The sequence below is a fragment of the Mytilus galloprovincialis genome, chromosome 10 (genome assembly GCF_965363235.1).
Source record: "Mytilus galloprovincialis chromosome 10, xbMytGall1.hap1.1, whole genome shotgun sequence".
In the NCBI taxonomy this organism is placed as follows: domain Eukaryota; kingdom Metazoa; phylum Mollusca; class Bivalvia; order Mytilida; family Mytilidae; genus Mytilus; species Mytilus galloprovincialis.
The window spans coordinates 82,084,760-82,111,180 of NC_134847.1; the positions used below are offsets into that span (position 1 = coordinate 82,084,760).

Consider the following 26,421-nt stretch of genomic DNA (forward strand, 5'->3'; position numbering starts at 1 on the left):
TTGTCTAGTTGTTCTTTGGAAGAATGAGTGGTAGTTGACATCCCTCTTCACTCTAGTTTGTCTAAACTTGTGGTTGCGTGTGATGCAAAGTATTTGACTGGATCAATGGCAATCACCTGGTGTTGGTCTTGTAACATACATGTAGCACAAGACTCTGTTTCCGTCGTTTGAGCTGCAGTGGTTCCCATTAAAGTTCGTCCAGTAGTTTAGTAACACATCCAGGAGAATTCCCCTTCCCATTCTTCCAGCGAGGTAATGTCTTTTGCAGCAAATCGGTATCTTCTTTTTCCTGATGCTGCAGAAGAGTTAACAGTCACCTGCAAACAAACTGGTATGTGGTACCTTATCAAAGGCCTTGGTGAAGTCTAACAGGATAATTTATGTCTGGTCGCCGTCCTCCATGTTCTTGGCTAGATCGTGTTTTAAAATAAGTACCCTAAGCTTCATTACTGGTATTGAGACTTATCATGAGCAACACGACAGGTCAAATTATGGAGCAGAATATGTTTATCCTTCCTGAGCACTCGAGGTCACCACTCGAGGTCACCACCGGGCTTCGATGGTATTAGTGTTGCCCACTCTGTGTGGTGATTTGTCTTTCAGTAGTATTTCGTTTTGTTGTAAGGGTGATGCCGGTTTTTCTTTCATCATCCTCTTTTCGTTTTAACAGCTGTAACAAGCACTCCTGATTAAGCCCAGAATTGTCTCAATTCCAAAGGGGAAACACCGAAATAGAGTTGAAAATGTTAAAAAAAAACAATAACTGCATGTCAAATCTGAAGTTTTCGTTATGGCAGTAAGTATTCGTGAGACCATTGAATCCTAGTTAACCTGAATCAGTGAGTAAACCACGAGTGTCAGGTTTTGTGTGTTCCTTTCTAATTACTGTACACTCTTCAATGTATTCTATTAAGTAATCCAATAGTAATACCGATCGTTGTTACGCATCTTAATATCACGAGTTTATCCTGCTTATTTGTAAGCCATTCATTACATATATGTAAGGGTTAAACAACCACTGAATTACATCCGGACATGTATGTCTAATTGCCTGTCTTAATTTGAAACATATTCTGACATACGGATTAAAGCTAACCTTTAATATTAATTTTTAAAAAAGCATTACAAACTTTTTATTTTTTATCATTATTTTTATGGCTATTTTTAGTTAAGAAGATATTTTGTCTGACATGTTATCGGACCTAATTCTACTAAGGGAGCTACCATTTTATTTTTATGGGGGGGCTAGGATGAAATTTAAAAAAAATAGGCAGGACAGGAGTTCTGAGTAAAAAAAAAGGCAGGATGAGACACTTGCAAAAAAAAAAAGTCAGGACGACAATTTAGGTAAAAAAAAGTCAGGATAGACTTAAAAAAAAAAGCAGGACCGAACAGAGTGAAAAATAAAAAGGCAGGACAGAGATTACAGCTAAAAAAAAATGCAGGACAAAATTTTTCATCCTAGCCAGTGGCGGATCCAGAAATTTTCATAAGTGGGGGCCCACTGACTGACCTAAGAGGGGGCCCGCTCCAGTCACGCTTCAGTGATTCCCTATATAAGCAACCAAATTTTTTCCCAAAAAGGGGGGGCCCGGGCCCCCTGGGCCCCCCTCTAAATCCGCCTCTGCTAGCCCCCCCCCCCCCCCCCCCATAAAAATCAAATGGTAGCTCCCTAATAGGATAAGAGATAACGTATACTAAGGGTTATCATTTTTAAACAAAGAATGTGTTTAATATTGATTACCCAGTAAATAAGGCAGATTCAGAGACTAATACCCGGAAGTTTGAGGATATATATGGTATTATCCGCACAGAAAAGAACAGAGGTACAGTCTTTATTTTTATTTGCCAATTTGCACATTCTAATTATATTGGATGGCATTATAAGTTCTAGATGTATTCGAAGTAAAACATATAACAACTAAGTAGTATGTACTATTTGGGTAAGGTGTGCGTTTATCTTCACGAATTTTTTAACCCCACAAAAATCTCTTTTTCTTAGCCCTGAACAGTAAAGTTCTATTGTACTTGGTATCTTAGACCGATATACACTATTACAAGTCTGCATTGTTTATAATAACATTGACTGTATACACTATTACAAGTCTGTATTGTTTATAATAACATTGACTGTTTGAATAGATATGTCAGCAATTTAAAACGTTTATTTACATACTGTTGACGGGATCTGATTTATTCACACTACGATTTGCTCTTAAACAGTCATATATTTTATCAGTCTGGAAAATTAAATCATAGAGCTCAAATAAATACATGTTCTCTGCTCTATGGGCGAGTTGTTGTCGCTTTGACACATTCCACATTTCCTTTCTAAATGTTATTATATAGAGTACATAAATCTAAGACTCTTTCTTTTTGTGCAATAGTATTAAAACATTTGACTTTCTACACTTTACACAAGTATTCCCCATTCTAAACTAAAAGACTAATTGAGAGAGTAAGTATTGTTTTGTTTCATAAAAAAGAATGGTCAACGTAAATACAAGTATCTTGTCTGAGGGAGGGATAAATCTTACTTTGTAAAGAATCACTTTGATTCAAACAAAAAATTATCTGAAACTGACATAATCAAGATGCTTGATTTCTTGATTGACAATATATTTGTTACATTTGGAGGACGTGTTTTTCAACAGATTGTCGCCATTCTAATAGAAACCAACTGTGCCCCTCTTCTTGCCGACTTTTTCCTTTATTATTATGAGGCTGACTTCATACATGCACTTCTTAGGAAGAAAGATTAGAAGTTAGCAATGTCTTTAACTTAACTTTCCGCTATTTCAACAGACCTTGCATTTTTCTTCAACTATTTCTTGTATATTTTAACCCTAATGGTGTTGTATAATAGAAAGTTATCATTCTATCTTAAAATCATGGACATGTAAATGTTTTTGAAAGAATAAGTTACAAATGTAGTTACAAAGATTTTTGGTTTTATCTCTTTGACACATTCTCCGTTTTCGTTCAATGGGACAAATGGATCTTCCATGCAGCTAAAAATATCTGCAACCGGAGGTTGGCTTTAGCTGGCTCCTTGAAAATAGTTTCTACTAGTTCAGTAAAACGGACGCCATTTTTGTTTTAAATGTAGAAGTCTAACAAAGGCTAGACTTATGGTACAGACATGTCGTTGTTCTTCGTGTCTTTTCGGAAACATAATAAATATCCTTATTTAGAATTTCTCCTAGGAATTGTCATACGTTTATGGCATCAGTTTTTATGTGATAAGATGGTCCAAATTAAAGATATATCTTATGATATTTTTAATTTGTATCTAAAACCCTTTTTACTATTGGTATTAACATTGAAAATTTTATACTGAACAGTAAAAAGTTACATGTATGTTCTCGGTAGAGCCTATTATTCTGCATCTTTAAAGTTTTCTGACTCTTTTTAATTTCCCTAGGACAGTCCTCCGTCCATCCTTAATCATAAGCTAATATATTTCTTATGACAGATCCTAGGACACCTTCGATTATAAGGCTCTGGTCAAAGTCAATTATTCATTATTTGGTTAGGATATATAAAACAATAATCAAATGTTACATGTAATATATTTGTTGGGATATAAACGTATTGTATAGGCAGGATAATTTTCATATAAATATCAGTTAAGCTGATATCTCATTTCTACCATAACAAGGTACAGGTCAATTTTCGAGATTTGTTTAATCAGAGGAAATGGAAAATGAAGTATTTTTACAATAAAAAATAGATTATTTATATCTCAAAAACAAACTACAGAATGAACTTCTTATACTTCCCGATATACTTGGCGCACTCTAAAACTAAGTGGAATATTGACTCGTGTTTTTAACCGTATTTCCTGATTATTTCCTGGTTTTGGTTGATGCAAAAAGGTATTTTTTTGTACATCTATTAAATATTCCAAAGCTTGTCAACTTTATTCAATAAATCATATTTGATCTACTAATAGATAAAATTTATTATTCGGTGAAAACAAAGTTATTGATCAGGGCTATATATATACAATGTATATGAACAGGGAGGGATTTTACATCGCCAAATATAAAAAAAAATAAAGAGATGTACATGTGGTATGATTGCAAACGAGACAACGATCGATCCACCAAATTTCAAAGTGGATGTGAGCAATTATCGGCAACCGTACTGCCTTCAACAATGAGAAAAATCCATACCGCGTGGTAGTCCTTAAAAGGCTCCGTTATGAAAATTTTGAAACTAACGGCATAATTTATAACAAAACAGCATGTCTATCATAATCCGTGTCCCTTGTCAGTTGTGATATCTTCAGTTATACAGTGAAACCTGTTTAAACCGAATCTTCTGGACCTAAGATTTTGATCGGTTTTGACCGATGTTCGGTTTTATCAGGTTCACAACGCACATTATTTGATATGACGGTGCGTACGAACATGTTTGGTTTTTAAAGGTTTTCGGTTTATGCAGAATTCGGTATAGCCAGGTTTCACTGTATATATAATGTTGGTTCGTTAAAAGTTATGTTTATTTCATTTTTATACAGGTTCTCTACATATGAATAATATATGCTAAACAGTTTATTAAGTCACTTGGTTGGGGATGTTGATTGTTTACTACCGAAATTAACCTTTCATTATGTTTAACATTTGCATTGCAGTAGTCGAGTTACCATCATTGATACCAATCCTACATATATAGTGTATCAAGAACACAAGCTCTCAAAACCGATGGGGAACCCAGGTGCTCTTGGGGAATAAAAGGTTTCTGCGCCATTAATTGCGCCCGTCGTGCTATTCATTATAAATAAAACTTAAAGTAATAAACACCGATTTCTTTTACGAATATGATAAGTAGAGTATCTTTTAAACATCATATAAATGTAATGTTGGTTTCGCCTTCCGTGTTTCCAAAATATTTAGGTAAGTGACTGTGCCGGAATGATATGAGCAGTGTTTGCTATATGTTTTTTGTTAAAAAAGAAAAAAAAAGAATATGAAAATTTGTATGAACATTTTAAAACTTGAATTGGTCAATTTTGTTAAATAGTCTTATCTATTTTTCATTTTACATTTTTTTTTTTTTTATCACACTGGCATTAATTTTGCAAACAGATTTTCTTTATTATTTTTTTTTATTTTCATTACATCACAACATTTTGACAAACACAAAATTTAAACGTTGGGTCACTTTTCCGTCGCAAAGATAAATGTGAGGGTTTTACAAACTAATATACTACTTCCAAGAACTTGATACATATACGTCCCTGAACCAAATATGATTATTCTAATCTTTTTAAGTGTCCTTCATCTTGAACAAACTTAAACTATAGATGTAAGTTATCTTCATAATCGTTATTTTTGTTTGTAAGTACTATCAAAGAGCAAAAGATGAACAGATAGATATACCGAATACATGAATATATTTCACAAATTGCCTTTAAGGTAGATGGGGTGTCTAAATTATAATCCATATAATTATGGTTATTCAAAATAAATAATCAGTCAAAACGATTTATTCAAATCTGTTTGCACAATCCTTATATTTTTGTTTTACTCATAAAGTTGTATCTTTGGCTAATTTACAATAAGAAGATGTGGTATAACAACTATCCATCCAAGTCATAATTTGTAAAAGTTAACCATTATATAGGTCAAAGTAAGTTTAAATTTTGTACAAAAAAATGAATGAAAACCAAATATGTAACATATCAACAATCGACAACCACTGAATTACAGGACCTATTAGTCTTCAACATGGAGCATTGACTCACACCGAACAGCAAGCTGTAAAGGGCCCAAAAAATTACCAGTGTTAAACCATTAAAACTGGAAGAAAAACAACGGTCTAATCTATATAGATAACGAGAAACTAGAAACATTCATCAACGACAACCTCTGTACATCAGGTTCTTTTCTGTATTGAAACTATATGTACGTTGAGTAAATTATAACTGCTATTTGCACAGCCGATTTCAACTTTTTTTCAACAGAAAAAAAAGTTCTAATTCGTTGGAAAGTACAAGCATTAAAGCCATTTGTTACAAACAACGTTGTCAGAGCATTGTGTAACTCTTAATTACACCATTCGATATTACAGATTTATTTTTTCATTTCAGATGTACTTGCGTCCGAATTTAATTACATTTTTTACATTGTGTTGTATGTGTATGATGGTGGAAACTCTTCCAGGTAAATATTGATAACAATCAAAAGTAATGGTATCAATTATATTTGCATATCTACATGTACTTGATCATGGTTGACATGTACTAATCTATACTATTAAACGAGAAGACCTCATTTTGTGTGTCGCTTCTCTTCCTTCCACAATAAATCAATCATCATGCATCTGTGTCCTATAGGTAACATGCATAGTCGCATTTGTCTTCCATTCTTATGATTATTCAGGTTGAGTTATTTTGGGAAAAAAACGACAAAAAAGGAGTCCGGATGTGATTCCGTCATCAGACTGAATTTTAGTCATAGATAAGACTTCCGGTTCGAAACATGCACATATACAACTAATCGTATGATAGATAACAAAAATGAAAAATAAATAAGCCAATCAGAGCAATCTCAATATCATGGTGGTTAGATCGCAAAAACCATAACTATTATACCTCCGGTCCTTATAGAGGACAATTATTTTTCGCGTTTATCTACATGTAAACTACGATTATACTACTTCAATGTATAGAGACTCTCTGTATTCTGTCTACTGTTTTCTTTGAAATGTTAACGTTTACTATCTACGGGGTCATACCAGTTGCATATATATTAAAATAAGTAAAACATGTGACACAAGTACAACCAATCGTATGATAGATAACAAACATGAAAAATAAATAAGCCATTTAGATCGTTCTCCATATCATGTTATTTAGATCGCAAGAATCACAACTATTATACCTCCTTAGAGTGGACAATTATTTTTTCGCGTTTCATATCATGGTGTTTAGATCGCAAGAACCACAATTATTATACCTCCTTAGAGAGGAGAATTATTTTCGGCGTGTATCTACATGTAAACTACGATTGTACTACTTTAATATATAGAGACTCTCAGCTGTATTCTGTCAGGGACTTTCTATGTTAGTAAAGAAAGTCCCTGATTCTGTCTACTGTTATCTTTGAAATGTTTACTATTTAAGGGGTCATACCACTTGCATATATATTAATAAGTTAAACATGCTCAACTTCATCTAAAGCTACCTCGACCAAAAACTTTAACCTGAAGCTGGACAGACGGACGGACGACCAAACGGACGACCAAACGGACGACCAAACGGACGAACGAACACACGGATGCATAGACTAGAAAACATAATGCCTATAAATGGAGCATAAAAATTTATGGTTGAATGGGAAAATAGTGATTTGGCAAAAATGAAAGTAAGGTAGAGATTAGAGGGAGGCAGGACCTTTTTCGGGGCGTCGGGATCTGGTGTTTTTAAGCTCGGGATTTGGGGATTGACCCTTATACCCCAGTCCCACTAGGCCACGATCGCACTACGATCTGTGAAAAAAATGCAAATTTTGATGATCGTGGTACGATCGTGTAGGTCGCAGTAAGGTCGTACCACGGTCGTGGTGAGGTCTTCAAGATCGTGAAGAGCGTGGCCAACTTTGAACATGTTCAAAACAATCGTGGTGCGGTCGTGGCGAAATTAGGTCGTAGTAGAAGCGTAGTGAGAGCACACTAAGATCGTAGTAAGATCGCAAAGGTCGCTGTACAATCGTAGCGAGAGCGTAGCGAAAGCGCGATTCTATTCGGAGAGATTGCGCTACGATCTCACAGCGACGTTATCACGACCATCACGTTCTCACCACGACCCAACTACGCTTCCACTACGACTTTACCACGCTGTTCACGACCATAGTACGATTCTAGCACGCTCTTGCCGTCCTCATCACGCTCTTCTCACGACCTTACTACGTTCACACAACGACCATCATTTTTTTGTCATTTTCACATAAAATAAATCTGAATGTATTTATCCATTTGCTCTAACGGCTCATCCATGCTTCTCGTTTTTATATAAATTAGACCGTTGGTTTTTCCCGTTTAAATGGTTTAACATAAGTATTTTTTGGGCCCTTTATAGCGTGCTGTTCAGTGTGAGCCAAGGCTCCGTATTAAAGGCCGTACCGTGGCCTATAATGGTTTACTTTTATAGATTTTTACGTTGATGGAGAGTTGTCTCATTGGCACTCATACCACATCTTCCTATATATATTGACACATCTGTGTCATCTCTGCTATCGTTCACTAAAATGTCGTCATTTGAGCTTTATGGACCAGCAATAGGTTGTAATTTAGGTTTGATTGGTCGTTCCGACATCTCTTGATGACAAGTATTATACTACTTATGTGTATAGTATCAGTTTAATTGAAGTCTGGAGCTGGCATGTCAGTTAACTGCTAGTAGTGTTATTTATGTATTATTGTCATTTTTTTTATTTTCTTTAGTCACATCTTCTGACATCAGACTCGGACTTCTCTTGAACTGAATTTTAATGTGCGTATTGTTATGCGTTTACTTTTCTTCATTGGCTAGAGGTATAGGGGGAGGGTTGAGATCTCACAAACATGTTTAACCCCACTGTTTTTGCGCCTGTCCCAAGTCAGGAGCCTTTGGCCTTTGTTAGTCTTGTACTATTTTTAATTTTAGTTTCTTGTGTACTATTTGGAGTTTAGTATGGCGTTCATACTTTGCTCCCTCTGCCTCTACATCAACCCCTACCACCACGCCCACGTGTTCTAGTAGATTTTTCCGAGAAATTTCCGTTTAAATCAGAAATAGAAGGAATGGAACTATATTGATATGAAACACGATATTGACGGTATTGCTGAGAACGTAGTAAGACCGCGGTATGAACGTAGTATAATCGTGGTAAGAACGTGCTATAATCGCAGTAAGATCGTGTTGCAATCGGATAACTCGTGGTATGGTCGTAGTGAGAACGTGAAGAGCGTAGAAAGATCTTTATAAGCGTAGTGAGGTCGCAGAATAAGCGCTGTGAGAACGTGGTTTAATCGTAGCGGGATCGTTGTAGAAGCATAATGAGACGTAGTAGCATCGTGAAAGCAACGAAAATTAACATTTTCATGCCGCTCATACCGCGACCTCACCACGATCTAAATTTATTTTAGATCGCGGTGAGCGTGGTGCGATCGTGGTCTAGTGGGACTGGGGCTTTAAGGAATCCGGGAATATATTTTTCGATTTCGGGATTTTGGGGTATGAATTTCTTTAAATTCTGCATCTCGGGATTTCTTGATTTCAAGCCCGGGATTTCGGGATCAGGACCCCTCCGACCACTCCTCAAATTAGCCTAAGTCGGTCTTAGTCATTTATACATGATTCATATCCTACCATTGGTATGTTAATAAGGCTCTCAAAAGAAAAGGCACTGATGGACTGTCCTAGAAGCATATTTAATTAGACTAATAATGGTCTATAATATATAAGCAGTTACATTTATTTCATGTTTGAAACGGTGCAAATTTTACCAAAAGAAGCATTGTAGCAAAGGAGAAGAATAATTGTGGTCTGAGGCCAGAAACACAAAAATAATTGCATTTAACAGAAAGGAAACAAATATCGGACTTTGGAAAAAGGGAGAGGGCTTTTGATACCTTTTATGAAACTCTCCATACATAATATCTTTTACAAAAAATCATTTTACAACAGTTCACAAGCTATATATGCCCGCGATTTCGCGGGTGTGTTCTAGTAACATTGATTTTTTAGGTTTTATACATCGAGAGACCATGTTGCCAAAACTTCTGTTGTAATCCATGTAAACACTGTGTCCATTTCATGCCTCAGACAATAATTATTTCAACCAATAGTTATAATACATTTCATTGTTAAAGTCAACTTGAATTAAACAAAATTGGAACGGTAGCTTCTGTGCTTTGTAAAGAATATTATCATAGAATATTGGATGTGAAACACTTGAACGTATAAGATGCCTACATGTTGAATTATATTTTAGAATGATGTCCACGTACCGATGATAAAATTTAATTACTGTTGTAAATTTGACTAGTTTGTGATATAAAAAAAACATGGTATTCTTATTTATTAATTATACAGAGATTCCTTTTGTTAACATCAAATACCTTGTTAAATGTACGTACACGAGCGAATCCAACAAGCTGAGATATATAAACACCAGAAGTTGGTGACAGGAGAACGTCACCACACCATCTAAACTTGATAATTAACAATAAGAAATGAAAAATTATCTCTTGTATCATGAATATTGCTATCAGCCTTCCGTTAAAGATATAAAATCAAAATCCAAGAAAGGACAGTGTTCGTTGTTAGTATTAGCTTTATATAAAGTCAGTTCAGCAGGATATCTCTTTTTCTCTAATTCTATGGAAATTAATCCCTTTCCGAACCCATTGTATAAAAAAAGTTAATCAACGTGTGGTTACTGGCGATCTCCAAAGATCATTGGATGATTTTAAGGGTCATAACCTTTTTAGCTAAGTGGATGAATCAAAATATGCTAACATGTGTTAATGAAATTGACATCTTCGAGAAATGTGAAAGGCACACGAAGGGAATTTTCGTTTAACAGAAAAAGAAAATTTATTTTTTAATCATTAGAGAAACAGATTCTTACATAGTTCACCGAGACTCGGACTTCAAAATTGATAATTTAACTATCTCGATTGGATAAATTCGATAATCCACTGGTATCAATATAAGAATCTATAGTTAATGTACATTCTGACGTCATGTATTATCAATTTGTACTAAAATTTATCAATAGATGTTTCGTCGGATAACATTGTGCACAGTAATTTAAAAGACAATTCGTGAAAAGAGGGATAACTCTAATACGATAACGCTATTCACATGTTAGCATGGTTCAAAGAGTAAAATTTCAAACAAACAAAAAATAATTATTATATTATATATGCATATCTACAAATACTTGATTGGTCCGTAAGCATATTTTCCTTAGTTTACAGGTCATATTGCAAAAACTATTTTGATTTGTAACCTGATTCATTGTGATCTATTCAAGATGGGATCAAGGGATTCAAGCAAATTGAAACAGAATATGATCAAGTTATTTCTATGCTAATTAATAATAAAAAGAAATAGTGCCCTAAAGCTTGGAAAATGTATAAATTTAAAATTAGAAAAAAATAAAATTCGGCAGAATTTCATGTATGAGCTGGGCACATTAACATCAGACTTTTATTTAGTTTGTGAGATAATCACCCAACTTTTCTATATGATTAAACGTCTTTCGAAATGAATCTTTTAATCTGGACCAATTCACTCACAAACTAAAGTCCTTAATATGATATGATCTGGAGTCACTTGCTCTACAGATCAGTTAGTTGTTTATACACCAATGAATTCCTTTCAAAATACGTTTAATCCTAATAATTCTTTAAAACTTTTACTTTTGTTATTTAGGGGACTGCAATTTCAATACTGATCTTTGTACCTGGAGAAATGACGATCATGATACCATGGAATGGATCCTTAACCGTGGACCAACTACAACCGGTGGAACGGGTCCATTCTCTGACCACACTAGTCCAGGTAATTTTCATATATTAACAAGCATATTTTCAAACAAACATTTTCCCTTTTACATTGATCTGGATCTGCTTATACTAAATTGCATTGTCTAGATTGTAAATTAAACTTTTGACCATATCGTCCAAAGGTGTAGTTGATAAACAGGCCATCAATAACAAAAACGTGTCAATCACAATAAACTTAGTAACAAAGACACTATTTTCATTTCTTTTTTTGTATTGAACTGAGACAAGGGAGTTTGGTTTAACTTAATCTGAATATTAAACTGAATCACTAAAATAATCAGAAAGAAAAGTGTTGGTTTTTTTTTTTAGATCTGTTGTTGTTGGGAATTTCTTTTTAAGCTCGAGGCAAGTCTGATCAAATTACATCAAATTCGTGCTCAAACTTAAACTTTTTTCAACAGAAAGTTCAATTTAAAATATATGCTTCTGGAGAAACAGAGACCAACAATTCTTAATATTATTGCTTTTAGGTAAAGCTGGAAAATACATTTACATAGAATCTTCAGGAAAGAAACCAGGAGATTATGCAAGGCTAATAAGTGAAACATTTCATAACCAAGCCAATAGATGTCTAACATTTTGGTATCACATGTACGGCAAACCTGGCAGTTTACATGTAGGTGTCACTGTAAACCAAAGTCAGCCCGTTACTTTACTCAATATTACGGGAGACCATGGAAACAATTGGATAGAAGGCAGTGTATACATACCAGATAGATTTAATGATTTCCAGGTTTGTTTAAATGAAATCTTTATATCGTTATGTCTCCAAAATTAGGAAAAGTACAAATTGCATGTGGTGCATAAATGTGTTCTGTTCTCTGATTCCCTCTCACTCTATTATTATGATTGTACTGACCGTATCAGTTTTATTTTAATTATAATTTTGGGTAATATTGAAAGATACAAAATGATATAAACATAATAATTTAGGAATTTCTAAGCAAATGAAAAGGAGCTTTTTTATGGCACGCCGTTTTTATATTTATTCAAATTTGAAGATATCTTATTTATTTAACAAGATATCTTATTAAGTATTAAGATATCTTTAATTTTTATAAGATATCTTATTTAATTTGAAAGTAAATAAGATATATCTATTATTTTATAAGATATCTCTATTAGTTTATAAGATATCTCTATAAGTTAATAAGATATCTCTATTAATTAATAAGATATCTTATAAAGTATATAAGATATCTTACTTCTTTATAAAGATATCTTTTAAATACATACTTTATAAGATATCTTATTAATTAATAGAGATATCTTATAAACTAATAGAGATATCTTATTAACTTATGGAGATATCTTATATATTAAATAAGATATCTTATATATTAAATAAGATATCTTATATATTAAATAAGATATCTTTATAACCAATTAAATAAGATATCTCTATAAGTTAATAAGATATCTCTAAAAGTTTATAAGATATCTCTATAAGACATAAGATATCTCTATAAGTTAATAAGATATCTCTATAAGTTAATAAGATATCTCTAAAAGTTTATAAGATATCTCTATTAGTTTATAAGATATCTCTATAAGTTATTAAGATATCGCTATTAATCAATAAGATATCTTATAAAGTGTATAAGATATCTTATAAAGTATATAAGATATATAAGTTCTTTATAAAGATATCTTTTAAATACATACTTTATAAGATATCTTATTAATTAATAGAGATATCTTATAAACTAATAGAGATATCTTATCAATTAATAGAGATATCTTATAAACTAATAGAGATATCTTATTAACTTATGGAGATATCTTATTAAGTAAATAAGATATCTATATCATAAACTATATAAAAGATATCTTATATAGTTAATAAAATATCTTATAAATTAATAGAGATATCTTATATTTTAAATAAGATATCTTATATTTTAAATAAGATATCTTATATTTTAAATAAGATATCTTATATATTTAATAAGATATCTTTATAAACATTTTAATAAGATATCTTATTTAATATATAAGATATCTTATTTAATAAATCAGATATCTCAATTAATATATAAGATATCTCATTTTGTTATTAAGATATCTCAATTAGTTTATAAGATATCTTATTTAACTAAATAAGATATCTCGAAATTGAATAAATATAATAACGGAGTGCCATACTTTTTGCCTTGTTTTTACTCAAAACTCTTGCTATTTTTCTTCAAACTTCATTCTATAGCACCTAGTTCCTTCAACAGTTTTAGCGCTGAACAATTAGGTTTTGATTCTATGCAAACCAGTAAAGTTGTGAACTTTACGTGATGATAAGGTATATGTTTTGGTCATTATCCAAGGCTGTACTGTGACATATTGTCGGTAGCTTCTGTGTCATTTTGTCTCTGGTCTCTGTTGGAGAGTTGTCTAATTGGCAATCATATCACATCTTTTCTTTTGCTTACTAAAATTCAAATAATATTATTTTGAAGAAGCTTTCAGACAATAATTTTCATATAAAAAGTTATCTAAAACGTCATATCGCTAACATGTATGTAATAATATAATTTGGATGCAACACGTCTTCTGGTTGTTTGAATGTTTCTGTCTTTCAGCTCATAGAGACATAACTTTTATTTGTCATGTGACCTTGACGTCATCCACGTTTTTTTTTTATTATTTACTCCTAAAAGCTGGAATTTTGAATTAAATTATACTGAATGATTGTAATATTTGTTCCTGTCTATTCGACGTAACCAAAACACTGTGGTGCACACTTTAAAAAAAACACATATTTTTGGGAATATAATTGAAAAGAAGATGTTGTATGATTGCCATTGTGACAACACTCCACAAGAGACCAAATGACAAAGAAATTAACAACTATATGTCACTGTAAGGCATTAAACAATGAGCAAAGCCCATTCCGCATAGTATGCTATAAACTGCCCAGAAATGACAAATGTAAAACAATTTCAACGAGAAAACTAACCGCCTAATTTATGTACCAAAATATAAACGAAAAACAAATATGTTACACATCAACAACCACTGAATTACAGGCTGCCAACTTGGGACAGGCATACACCTACAGAATGTGGCGAGGTTAATATGTTAGCGGGATTCAAACCCTCATTCCATCCTGGAACAGTGGTGTAACAGTACAACATAAGAACGAACTTTCAAAATCGGTGGAAAAAGGCTCATCAGATAGATACAAATAGAAATACATCTAACAAAAACACAGAGTGGACGTGGCCGGGTACTTGTATATCCCAACAACAAAATACACTAAGTACAGATATGATAATACTCGCAGTTACTGAAAGCTAGTCCAAAGCCACTAAAAACTTTGCAGAAATCATGCATCTAAAACTAAACTATCAATCAGTATACATCCAACCACACTGAACTATGATCAATCAGTATACATCCAACCACACTGAACTATCAATCAGTATACATCCAACCATATTTGTTATGTTATTCTTCATAGACAGAAACAAAATATTACAGCCCATTAAACCTGTATATTTTTAATTTAAGATTGTATTTGATGGTTTTCGTGGTAGTTCCTATCTTGGCGATATTGCTTTGGATGATATCAGTTTTACAGGCATTTGCAATGGTACGTGAAAAGTAATATAGAAAGGGATATAATATGTGTAATTTGAAGGATAAGACGTGTAGTATACTCTGTGCCAGAATCAAAATCCAGACAAAATGATCTTATAAGGTCCAGGTGCAACTGTATTATAAAATATTCTAAGCCTATAAAACATTTATAATAATTTATTACAGTAACTGCATTATTTGCATAATTTATGTTAGGAAAATAAATCCTATTCCAAACACATAGATATCAAGCACTTCGATGTGCATTCAGTAATTGCGAGAACTTTTTGTATTGTTTGTGATTTATTTTAACCTGGGTTATATTATCAGATTATGTCAATAAGTGTACAGTTACTGCTTTGTGTTGAATATGGGGATTGTGGCAGATTAAAAAAAGCCATGTTACCTAATTATATCAAACGACATATACTTGCTAACTCCTTTGTCATTATTTTGGTCTCTGTTAGAAAAATGTAATATTGGTAATCATGTCAAATATATTTATCACAGGCACTTCTTAGAAAAAAAATGTTCTATATAACTTTATATTATATTAAGGTATATAGGAAATAACATTAAAGTATATAGGAAATTTTTCTGAGACAAGTGCATGTAATATTTATATTTAGTTTGTTCACTTCCGTTTATAAACACTGAAGCAATATAGATCTAGGTATAGTTGTTAAATATATAATAGTCTTTTGTCTCTATTTTATTTTAAATTTTAAAGACCTAAAAAGATGTCTTTTATACTAATAATTAAATACAACTATGACGGTCACCCTCGTGAAAAGTCAATATTCAAAAGTATGAATAGAGTATCATACTGACCTGAATGTTCGGTTACAAAACTTTTGTCGCATGATTTGTATATAAGAGTCTTTTAAAACCAGGTCTAATCCACAATTTTCTACATATTAAGATGTCTGTACCAGGAATATGACAGTTGTTATCCATTCGTTTGATGTGTTTGACCTTTTTGAATTTTCCTCGGAGGTCAGTACTTTTGTGATTTTTCTTTTTGCTGTAGAATATGTATGTTTATATCAGAACTGGAATCGGATCTTTTCGCCACCATTTTCGAACTGCAAACAATACTTAGTTTTAACTGGCCATTCTCAAACATTTATTTTTTCTATGCACAGTTACTCGCATGAAAAGAGGTAATATTTGATGATAGTGCAATATAATTAAAAGATTTATTCAAGGCTAACATCCCAAATTATCACATTGAGAAATCCCGAGGATCTTGCGTCGTTTTGTTGTACAATGTTATAGTTTTATGTCTATATTTTATCAAGTTCCACCTGCTGAATCGACAACTATCACACCAGAAATGTCAACTACAACCACTACACCTAGAACAACAGAAATATTTACTACAATTACTACAACTAAAACAACAGAAAAGTTGACAACGTTTTCACCTCCGGAGACAACGGTTTCTACAGGTACGGTTACTTGACAGGTGCTAATATATATAGTTGTCGCAATGAAAATTTTAAATGCATACGTTGAAAAACTTTTAAAATATAAAAATGGAGGTGAAAGGTATATGATAATCAGTTACTTTGCGGAGCGAAGGCTACTTTTAGATAATGTGAGGGAAGTCACTATACATAAAAATATACATGTACATGCAGTCAGTCAGTGAGCCGAGGCTGCCTGTTAGAATAGGTACTTTGACCTATAATGGTTTACTTTTTTCACATTGTTACTTGGACGGGAAGTTGTCTAATTTGCGCTTCTTCTTATTTCTGGATAAAGAAATAGCAAGTAATTTGAAAAATAGATAGTAAATTTGAAAATAAACTTTACATGACTGACATACACACAAAATAAGTGCAGCATTGTTAAAAGAAATTATCATTGAATTAGGTTTAATCTATTTTAGGAATTAAATGACTGTGATACTTTTTCTGTCTACGAAGAAATAACATCAAAAATGTGGTGCGCACTGAATAACTCGGTAGCCATTCTTAATTGCGTTTTAAACCGGAGTAAGTCATGAAAAAACGTTGGTGACGTCACGTTCACATGACAAAATTATGTCTATGAGCTGATAGACAAAACACTGTAAAGCAATCAGAAAGCGCGTTACATCCAATTCAAATTATTTCCCTTTACATCTCACGAAAAGAAGATGTGGTATGGTTGCCAATGAGACAACTCTCCACAAGAGAGCAAAAAGACACAGAAATTAATAACTATAGGTCACCGTATGGCCTTCAACAATGAGCAAGCCCATACCGCATAGTCAGCTATAAAAGGCCCCGAAATGACAATGTAAAACAATTCAAACGGGAAAACTAACGGCCTTATTTAAGTAAACCATGCCATACTTTCAGAAAAGTTAAAATTTTATCATATCAGAGAACACATGATAGATAAGATAAAATCAACAAGAAAAACAACAAGAAGTTCAATCTGCTAACATTAAATCTGATAAATCGTTTGTAAAATATGGAGTGCCTCAAGGTTCTATTTTAGGTACTCTGTTATTTTCAGTTTATATACATGATTTACCACTTTATGTTAAACAATCCGACATGGATTTATATGCTGATGATTCAACATTTCATTTTATAATAAAAACATTGAAAAAATAAATAGGATATTGCAAAATGATTGAAATGGTTTATAATCTTGGTGTAACAATAACAGTATGAAAATTGATGCACAAAAATAAAGTGTATGAAATTGGGTTCAAACCAAAAACGTACACAGCTATCAGAATTATGTATTACCGTCAACGAAACATGTATTGAGAATGTCCGTTCTTTCAAATAACTTGGGATTGACATTGATGAAAATATATGCTGTAAAGATCATGTTGATCGCATATGTAATATTATCTCATCGAACATATCACTTTTGTATAAAATTAAAGTATATTTGTCTAAATACACAAGACAACTATTTCATAATGCATATATTCTACCATATATAGACTATTAGTAGTTCTGAATCAGTTTGGGGGAACGTATTACAAAAAGATTCAGGTAGAATCATAAAACTTCAAAATAGAGTAGAAAGAATGCGATATGTCTGTTCCATCTTATTTTGGTTTTCATCTTTAAAATGGGTTTTTACAAAAAGAATAAAATACCAACAATCAATTCAAATGTATAAAATTGAAACTAGATTAACACCTGATTACTTAGCAATGCTAATTATTATTGATGTGCAACACCACAACTTACGTTCTGTCTATAATATTGATCTGTTTGTTCCAAGACCGAATACAAATTTTAATAAAAAATATTTTCATTATTTTGCAACCAAGGTATCATGGAATAGTTTACCACTCAAAATAAAAAATTGTCGTAATGTGGAATTATTCAAGAAACATTTGTTATAATCATTTTTTTGAAAATACTATGCAAGTCGAATAATTAATTTTATTTCTTTTGTTGTAAGAATAAGAATATTTGTTCAAATTCTTATCATTTATTGTCAATTATTGCCATTTGTATGTTTGTATGTTTGATTGATTGAATTATGTATATATTAGTAATTATGTATTTTTATGTATGAATGTACGAATGTTAACTGTATACATGTATTTTGTTTGAGGGCCTCAATCAAAGTTAGACTACTTCTCATTGAGTTACCCTCTTTAGATAAAGAATTGATCCTCCTCCTTCTCTTTCTCCTTCTCTTCCCATCCCCCCCTTCTTCATCATCATCATCATCATCATCACTTTTATGACGTCAATTTTATGACGAACTTAAAACAACCTCTACAGCTAGGTCTAGTTCCCCTGACCCAACAACATATCATCTGGAGACAACAACTTCAGCCGAAACAGCTTCTCCCGATGACATATCAACTTCATCAACTCTGGTGACAACAACTGCAGCCAAAATTACTTCTCCCGTTAATATAACAACTTCATCAACTCTGGTGACAACAGCTGCAGCCAAAACAACTTCATCAACTCTGTTGACAACAACTGCAGCTAAAACAACTTCTCCTGGTGATAAAACAACTTCATCAACTCTGGAGACAATAACTGCAGCCAAAACAACATCTGTTGATGATAAAACAACATATAAAAGCACACAACATTTGACTAGAACATCAACTCAAGAAACTATAATATTTACACGTAAGATAGCGGGTATAGTAATTGATTATTTAAAGTTATTAAAAAAAAAACAATACACATCTTTTAACTAGGGAAGCCAAAATTTGAAAATTCAATGTAAGCGAAATAAGAACACATATATATTGTAAATTATTGGACAATATGATTTTGAATGGATGTGATGTATCTGTAGCATTGTTGTATATGCATATTATTAACAAGAACACGTTATATTTTATGTGTTGAAGAGCAGATAAATAGATATGAAAAACAGAAATGCAGTGTGGTCTCGTGTTGTACTCTTGTTTGTATTACTTCATTCTGTAGTATTTTTCTCAGCACTTGATTTCATATATATATATATATATATATATATATATATAAATGTCTAAGAATATATATATATATATATAGTGTTTTGGAAGGATTGAACACTCACAAACATTTTTACTTACCCACCATGCACCACCATCCACATCCACATCCTTATTTGCTTGTTCAATTTCGAAAGTTTTCTGTCTTCTGTCATCTTTCGTTTATTGTTTTATTTATAAATAATGGCGTTGAATTAAAATTTGTCTACTTCATGCTGTAGTTACATTCTACAGAGCTTCTTAACTGATAATGTCTTGCTCATTGTTAAAGGCTCTGATGGCCTGCGTTGTCAATAAATATGGACATTGAATAAAACAGCGTCATGTGGACTCTGAATAGTTGATATTTGTCTGATTGACAATTTTATTATTTTCATATAAAGCAATACAAAAAATATTTCTGTATACTTTTTGGGCAAATTGACTGTTTAGGGAACTTGTACAGGACCTTTTCTATGAAAAACGGAGTCCGGAATTGAGAGTATAATAAAAGATGTTTCCTATTCGAATGTTTTACTTAAAAGTAGTTTGTACGTATGAAAGGGGGGCTGCTGCATTATTGTATATCAACCCTGCATCTCATATTACTTCAATCTGTAGTATTTTTCTCAGCACTTGATTTCATAAACGTATAGCATGTTTGAAAAAAAATACAGTAGTAAATCAAAATAAGGCTTGCTGTTCGGTGTTGAAGACCGTACCTTGACCTATAATGGTTTATTTTAAAAATTTATAATTGTTAATTGGATGGAGAGTTGTCTCGTTCGCACTCATACCACATCTTCCTATATCTATTGATAACTTGAGTCAATTAATTGCAAATATTGAACCATCATATAGAAAAGGAGATATTTCTTGAAATGGTTGAAATTAATAGTTGGTCCACATGTCAATATTTGACATTAAATTTGCTTTAATTTCAACCATTTAAAAAATTGTATATTCAAATTACTTTATTTTGGCAATCATTTATTTGTTTACAAAATAAACTTTATAATATTCTGTTGTTGCGTGTTTTTTTTTTTTTTTTTTTTTTTTATGTTGAACAAAATTCCTACGATATCAGAATAACTTGTTGTCTTTTGATTGTTACTGTCGTATGTACATCACTTTTATGATGTAAAAACGTTATTTTAACAGAGTCCCACAGCAGAGTTTTATTATGTGTCATGGTCTTGGAACAATTGGTTTGTAATAAATTAATAAAACAAAAATATCTAATTATTATTCTGTTTATTTCATTAGTAAAAGGTTTAATCACTTTATTTGCACTGACTTTAACGTTTTCTTCGAATATCTGTACAGAATGAAGTTAGTGTAGACACAACGTTTTAAAAATCTCTGTTAATCTGCAAAGGGCATATCAAGGGTATCACATTAAATAAACGTCAATCGTAGAATTATAGATCAGCCTATGCATTCACTTGTCATATAATATAATGAAAAAACCTTGCAATGTCACAGTAGAGATCACTTCTAACCTCTCATCAAATCTGTCAGAACCTGTCAGAGGAGAACTGTTCTAGGACAGTATGCAGAACTGTCATCCTGACATCTTTTAGACAGTTCTAGCTAAAACAGTTCTAACCTAGAACTGATTTGGTCAGTTCTACCTAGAACTACTTAAGACAGCTCTACATAGAGCTGATCCTGACAGTTCTACCCTAGAACAGTTCTACGATTAAAACTGATTTGGTCAGTTCTACGGCTATAATTGATTTAGTCAGTTCTATCCATAGAACAGTTTTAAGAACTCTTTGTCTTAAATTTGAATAAGTGAAAATAATATAATATATGTTAAGAAATTCTCATCACAGCACTGTTTTATCATTCAGTGATGTCATTTAGAACTGTTCTACAATCCCGAAAAGTATGGTTAGTTCTAGGGCTAGAACAGTTTTAGACAGTTCTGCTGACAGTTCTACGGTTAGAACTGATTTAGTCAGTTCTGCTGACAGTTCTACGGTTAGAACTGATTTGTCAGTTCTGCTAACAGTGAACTGATTTGGGCAGTTCTATCTAGAACAGTTTTAGACAGCCCTACCCTAGAACTGATCCTGACAATTCTACTTAGAACAGTTGTAGGATAGAACTGTTCTGGGTAGAACTTTTCTATGACAGTTTAGAACAGTTCTATGACAGATTAATCTGACAGTTCGAATGAGAGTTTAGAAGTGTTCTCCACTGTAGCTTTTCAAAGTTTACATATCAATCTTTGCTATGTACGTTTCCTAAATGTTTCGGTTAAAAATTACCATCTATAAACTTTAAATTCAAATTTCGGTTTATCATAAGATATATAGCCTAATTTAAATTTAAACCTGTGCCTTTGTCTATCATTAAATGGACAATAACTTATTATTACTTTATTTGCAATTTTATTAAAGAGAATATTTACTTAGTACTGATAACGTTCGTAGGTGATAACATCTATCATAGGATGACATCATAATACCCCTTCTTTATCTTGGGTGTATCGCGATAAAATATGACCTTTTTCAATCGAAGGCTTAGATCTTATTTTTACGATATTGATAAATACTTTTCACTTTTAAACTGTACGTAGAGGACCATGTTGTTATATTTGTTTTGTACATGTCTTCTTGTGTATTGTGATGCCGCTTGTGATAAAGATTTTGGCCCAGAGGGATTATCTGAATGTGTCTTAATACCACCGCAATATAAAAGTTACCAATGGGCAACATGTCTTTCAAATTACTTTATTAAAATGGCATCAAATGGGAAGCATTACTGTTTAGATGACAATACCTACTGCTTATATCAGTGTATGATAGAATTCTACAATGTTAATGACGGAGAGGTTTACCAAAATTGTTCATGTTTAGGATACGATTCTATTCCGAAATATTCCAATGTATCACTTCCCGATTTGTGTTATGTTCCGACTGGATTCGATTGTAACTGGTACAATGATTGCTTTAGAAAGAAATACTCGTGTTCAGGAATTGACGATGGCGGGATTACATTTCAAAGGGAATTTTGTTCATTATATGATCAACATCAACATAAATTTAAACCAATAAATCAGATTTTACTTGCCAATATTCGGAGATGTTTACAAGTTGACATGGTACGTATAGTACGTCCATGGGTACAGGTTGAGTGTAGTGAAATAAAGAACTTAAGCATCAGTGTAAATAAACAATGTTTTACTAGCCAGGAATTCCAAAATGTTACGTTATCACTGTGTGATATGAATGCAGACAATTTTTGGAGCTTAGTTGTTACCCTTGTGGAGTCACTACACAAACAAAATGGTAGCAGCGACGGAATAAGTAATTTGTTGGAAGCTAAAAGTTTTTGTTCAAATAAGGATATTATAATGCAAACAATTAATACAACTGTTGTGCGTATCGAAACTAACATTGAAACACGTCATACATTTTATAATAACGCGTTCAGAAGTACTAAAACTATCACAAATATTGTTACAAAACTAGCAGAGTTGATGCTTTGGAGACAACATGGATTATCATGGCACGCTTGGGTAGATACCAGATTTCAAAATATATCACCAGACAAAAATTCTATATTCATATTGCTAGCATCAAGACAATCCTACGATATGAATTATAATGACCATAGCCGTTCACCAAGAGTTTACGACGCCGTTGATAATTTAGCAAGTGGTATCTCTGAAGGGATGTTTGTATCAGTTAACAAACAAATTGTCACCATTCAATCACTTGAAGCGTGTGTTGATCTGCTGTGTCAACATATTTATCTCAGCACTGATTTGACCGAGACAAGAGGTAGATTGCAATTGGCTTTAGTCTAATTATAAAAGGTGGTCTTCATGTACTCCTCTGACCGAACCTGTCTATATTTACTCTGGTACTCTGTTATTCTTATATTACGACAATAGTTTACTCCATATAAGTCGTATCATTTGGTTTTTGCGTGTTTAATGTTATGTGTATTTTTCGATGTTTAAAATTTCAACATTTTTTTTTTAAATCTTGAATTTACAACGATACAAAAAAAATAATTTACACACACTTTTAAATGGTTCATGTGGTAAATGTTCTTCTGATTATTTCAAAAATATTCATTCTGCTGTTTAAACATTTTAAAGTCTGTGTTTGGGGTTGTTTTGCATTCATGTTTGATTAAGATGATACATTCCTATCCTAGATTAGATATGCTAAGGTATTTAATATCACTACATCACTCAGGTGTAATAACGTGAAGACGTAAGGGTTCTAAACTTGTTTACCGATCTCTTGAATCAATGCGTTCAAAAAGGTAAATAATGATACCATTTACGGTTTATATAACAGAGTTTATCCTAAAATATAAAGTAGTCAACATAACTTTGTTATCTTTTACAAATTAAATACCATTTAATGCTCTAGACATTGACAACGCAATGAGGATGGTTTCCAAATTCAATAAAGGTTCTGTCGAATACTGTTCTTATAAAGAATATTAAGTATAGTGCCTTTCTATATTTCCCCATAAGATCAAAATATTTTAAATATTTTGAATTTTATGCTTTTACGTTAAAAATTGTCTTGGGTACAATGTTATGGCGAAATAAATGCTGTGATAAAAACGTCCTGTTCCTGGTCAGTAAAATAAAACAGCAGATACCTTGTCATGTGGATTTCAAAACCTATGAGAAATATCAATTAATTGAAGTCATCGATTATACATCACAATTTCTCATTTATATAGTTAAACTAAAAAAACTAAATATAAACTCATCAAAGATAGAAGGCGTATGATATTGCTTCCATGCGTTTTCGATATGAAGGACGCGATATAGTGATGCCCCAGTCCTACACTACAAATGTTTATCCTCCCCTCAATCGCATATTTCACGTTTTTAAAAATATGTGTAATTTTACAAATAACACTTTGTGTAAGAAAATCTGATGAAGCCAATGTATTAAGTAACGTGCTTGTAGAAATATGAAACATTTTCTGTTTTTACATACTTTGGTATATAAATATTGTTTTACTACTTATGTAGTACAATGATAGTCATGATATTGAACTGTGATCTGTTGTAGACTATTGTCCAGTTGAACAGTTCGAAAGTATTAATTGGTGGAAGACAGCTGCAGGGGAAACAGACATAAAAGAGTGTCCTCCGAATTATACAGGTAATTTACATGTCATATAAACATGTTTCATCTCTCTAATTTGTGTCCGTCTTACATGCCATATGTACAGCAACAATAATGTTTAAAAAAGAAAAACCTCGTCACGTACGATTCAAGAGTTATTTATTTAAAAACTCATGTTCAGATTGCTGATTTCCATTGCGTAAACTGTACAAGTTATAATAATTATGATATCAATGATGACGATAATAATAATTGGAAAATATAACTACCCCTTTACAACGGGGGCACTTGCAGGCAGAGTACCCAAAAATGCGTCTAAGAGCATATATGTCTGCGTGACGTAATATTGTGCCTTTTCACCACTTCGTATGTGACGTCATTGTTATGACTTTTTGCGTTCAGGCCTGGACTGAGTCGGATGTGTCAATTTTCTGTGTTGGTCTTCAATGTATTATGTATTCGGGTTTTGTTTTCTGTAATTAGTTACGACGTCAGTTTTATCATGTAAATCTTTGATATTCATTTGATAAAATTTACTGTTTGCAATAGCATAAATTGTTCTATATTATAAGGATGTTCTCATCACAAGCAGAAAACCCAAGCCGTATTTGGCACAACCTTTTTCAACTTTTGATCCTCAGAGCTGTTCAACTTTGTACCCCTTTTTTGACTTTCGAACTTTTATATCTGGGCGTCACTGATAAGTCTTGTGTGGACGAGGCGCGTTTTTGACGTATTGAATTTTAAACCTGATGCCTTTTGTTATCTATTATTCATGTGTTTCTTTGCCTAATACGTTCTCCTACTTATTTGTATTGTAGCCCTGTATTATTATGTTGTCATTTTAATGTTATATTTAACAATGCCATCAAAGTGCAAGGTTTGGCCACGGGGGGTCAACTTCCTATTATTGGATATACGGGGATGTGCCAAAAATATGGGTCATAATTTTGCGAGATTTTATATAAAAATGACCCTCCTTTTTAATGACATCCTATATTAAAATGCATTTGCGTTTGATAACTATATATTGATTCGGGGTATGATCTACATATGATATATAAATATGCTATTGAGAATCATACATTATTAATGGTCAATTATTATATTAAATTAAACCAATTCATTTGAAAGTTCACCTTTCAAACAATTAAAGTGCTTTCAAATAAGTTCCCAAATGAACCCCGGTGAGTTAGTGCTTATACTGTTATATAAGCATGGCTCATATTTTAAATATTGTATATAAGTATAGGTCATTCTTTCTTAAATATTTATATAACTATAGGTACTGAATTTCAGTGAATGTTATATTAAAATGGGTACGTTTTTTGAGGCAATAATGGCACACCCCTACCAAGAAAATATCGAAGTTACCCCCCCGTGGGTTTGGCATGCCACAAAACCAGGTTCAACCCACCATTTTTTTTTAAATGTCCTGTATCAGGTCAGGAAAATGGTCATTGTTATATCATATTTCGTTTCTGTTTGGTAACATTTTTACGTTGTGTTTCCGTTGTGTCGTTTGTTTTCTCCTACATTTGAGTGTGAATTCACATTACTATAAGACGTGTCACGGTACTTTTCTATCCCAAATTCAGGTATTTGGTTTTGATGTTATATTGGTTATTCTCATCGGATTTTGTCTAATTCTTAGTCCGTTGCTGTGTGTGTTACATTTTAATGTTGTTTCGTTGTTCTCCTCTAATATTTAATGTGTTCCCTCAG

At 32.4% G+C, this 26,421-nt stretch overlaps 1 protein-coding gene across 6 annotated transcripts in view; it reads left to right on the forward strand.

Moving 5' to 3' along the window:
• Positions 1-1,685: 1,685 nt before the first annotated feature.
• The window catches only part of LOC143048577 (adhesion G protein-coupled receptor L3-like), a 48,605-nt gene continuing 23,869 nt past the window's right edge, over positions 1,686-26,421 (forward strand). For 2 of the 6 annotated variants that reach the window (XM_076222327.1, XM_076222325.1), the window contains exons 1-2: positions 22,062-23,376; positions 24,640-24,732. In XM_076222327.1, coding sequence (XP_076078442.1) covers positions 22,176-23,376; positions 24,640-24,732 — 1,294 coding nt within the window. In that variant the 5' untranslated portion in view covers positions 22,062-22,175. Of the gene's footprint in view, positions 1,827-6,097; positions 6,171-11,431; positions 11,561-12,035; positions 12,299-15,069; positions 15,152-16,439; positions 16,590-18,887; positions 19,251-22,060; positions 23,377-24,639; positions 24,733-26,421 lie in introns of those variants that run through there. The other 4 variants (XM_076222329.1, XM_076222330.1, XM_076222324.1 and 1 more) reach the window with 4 other exon arrangements.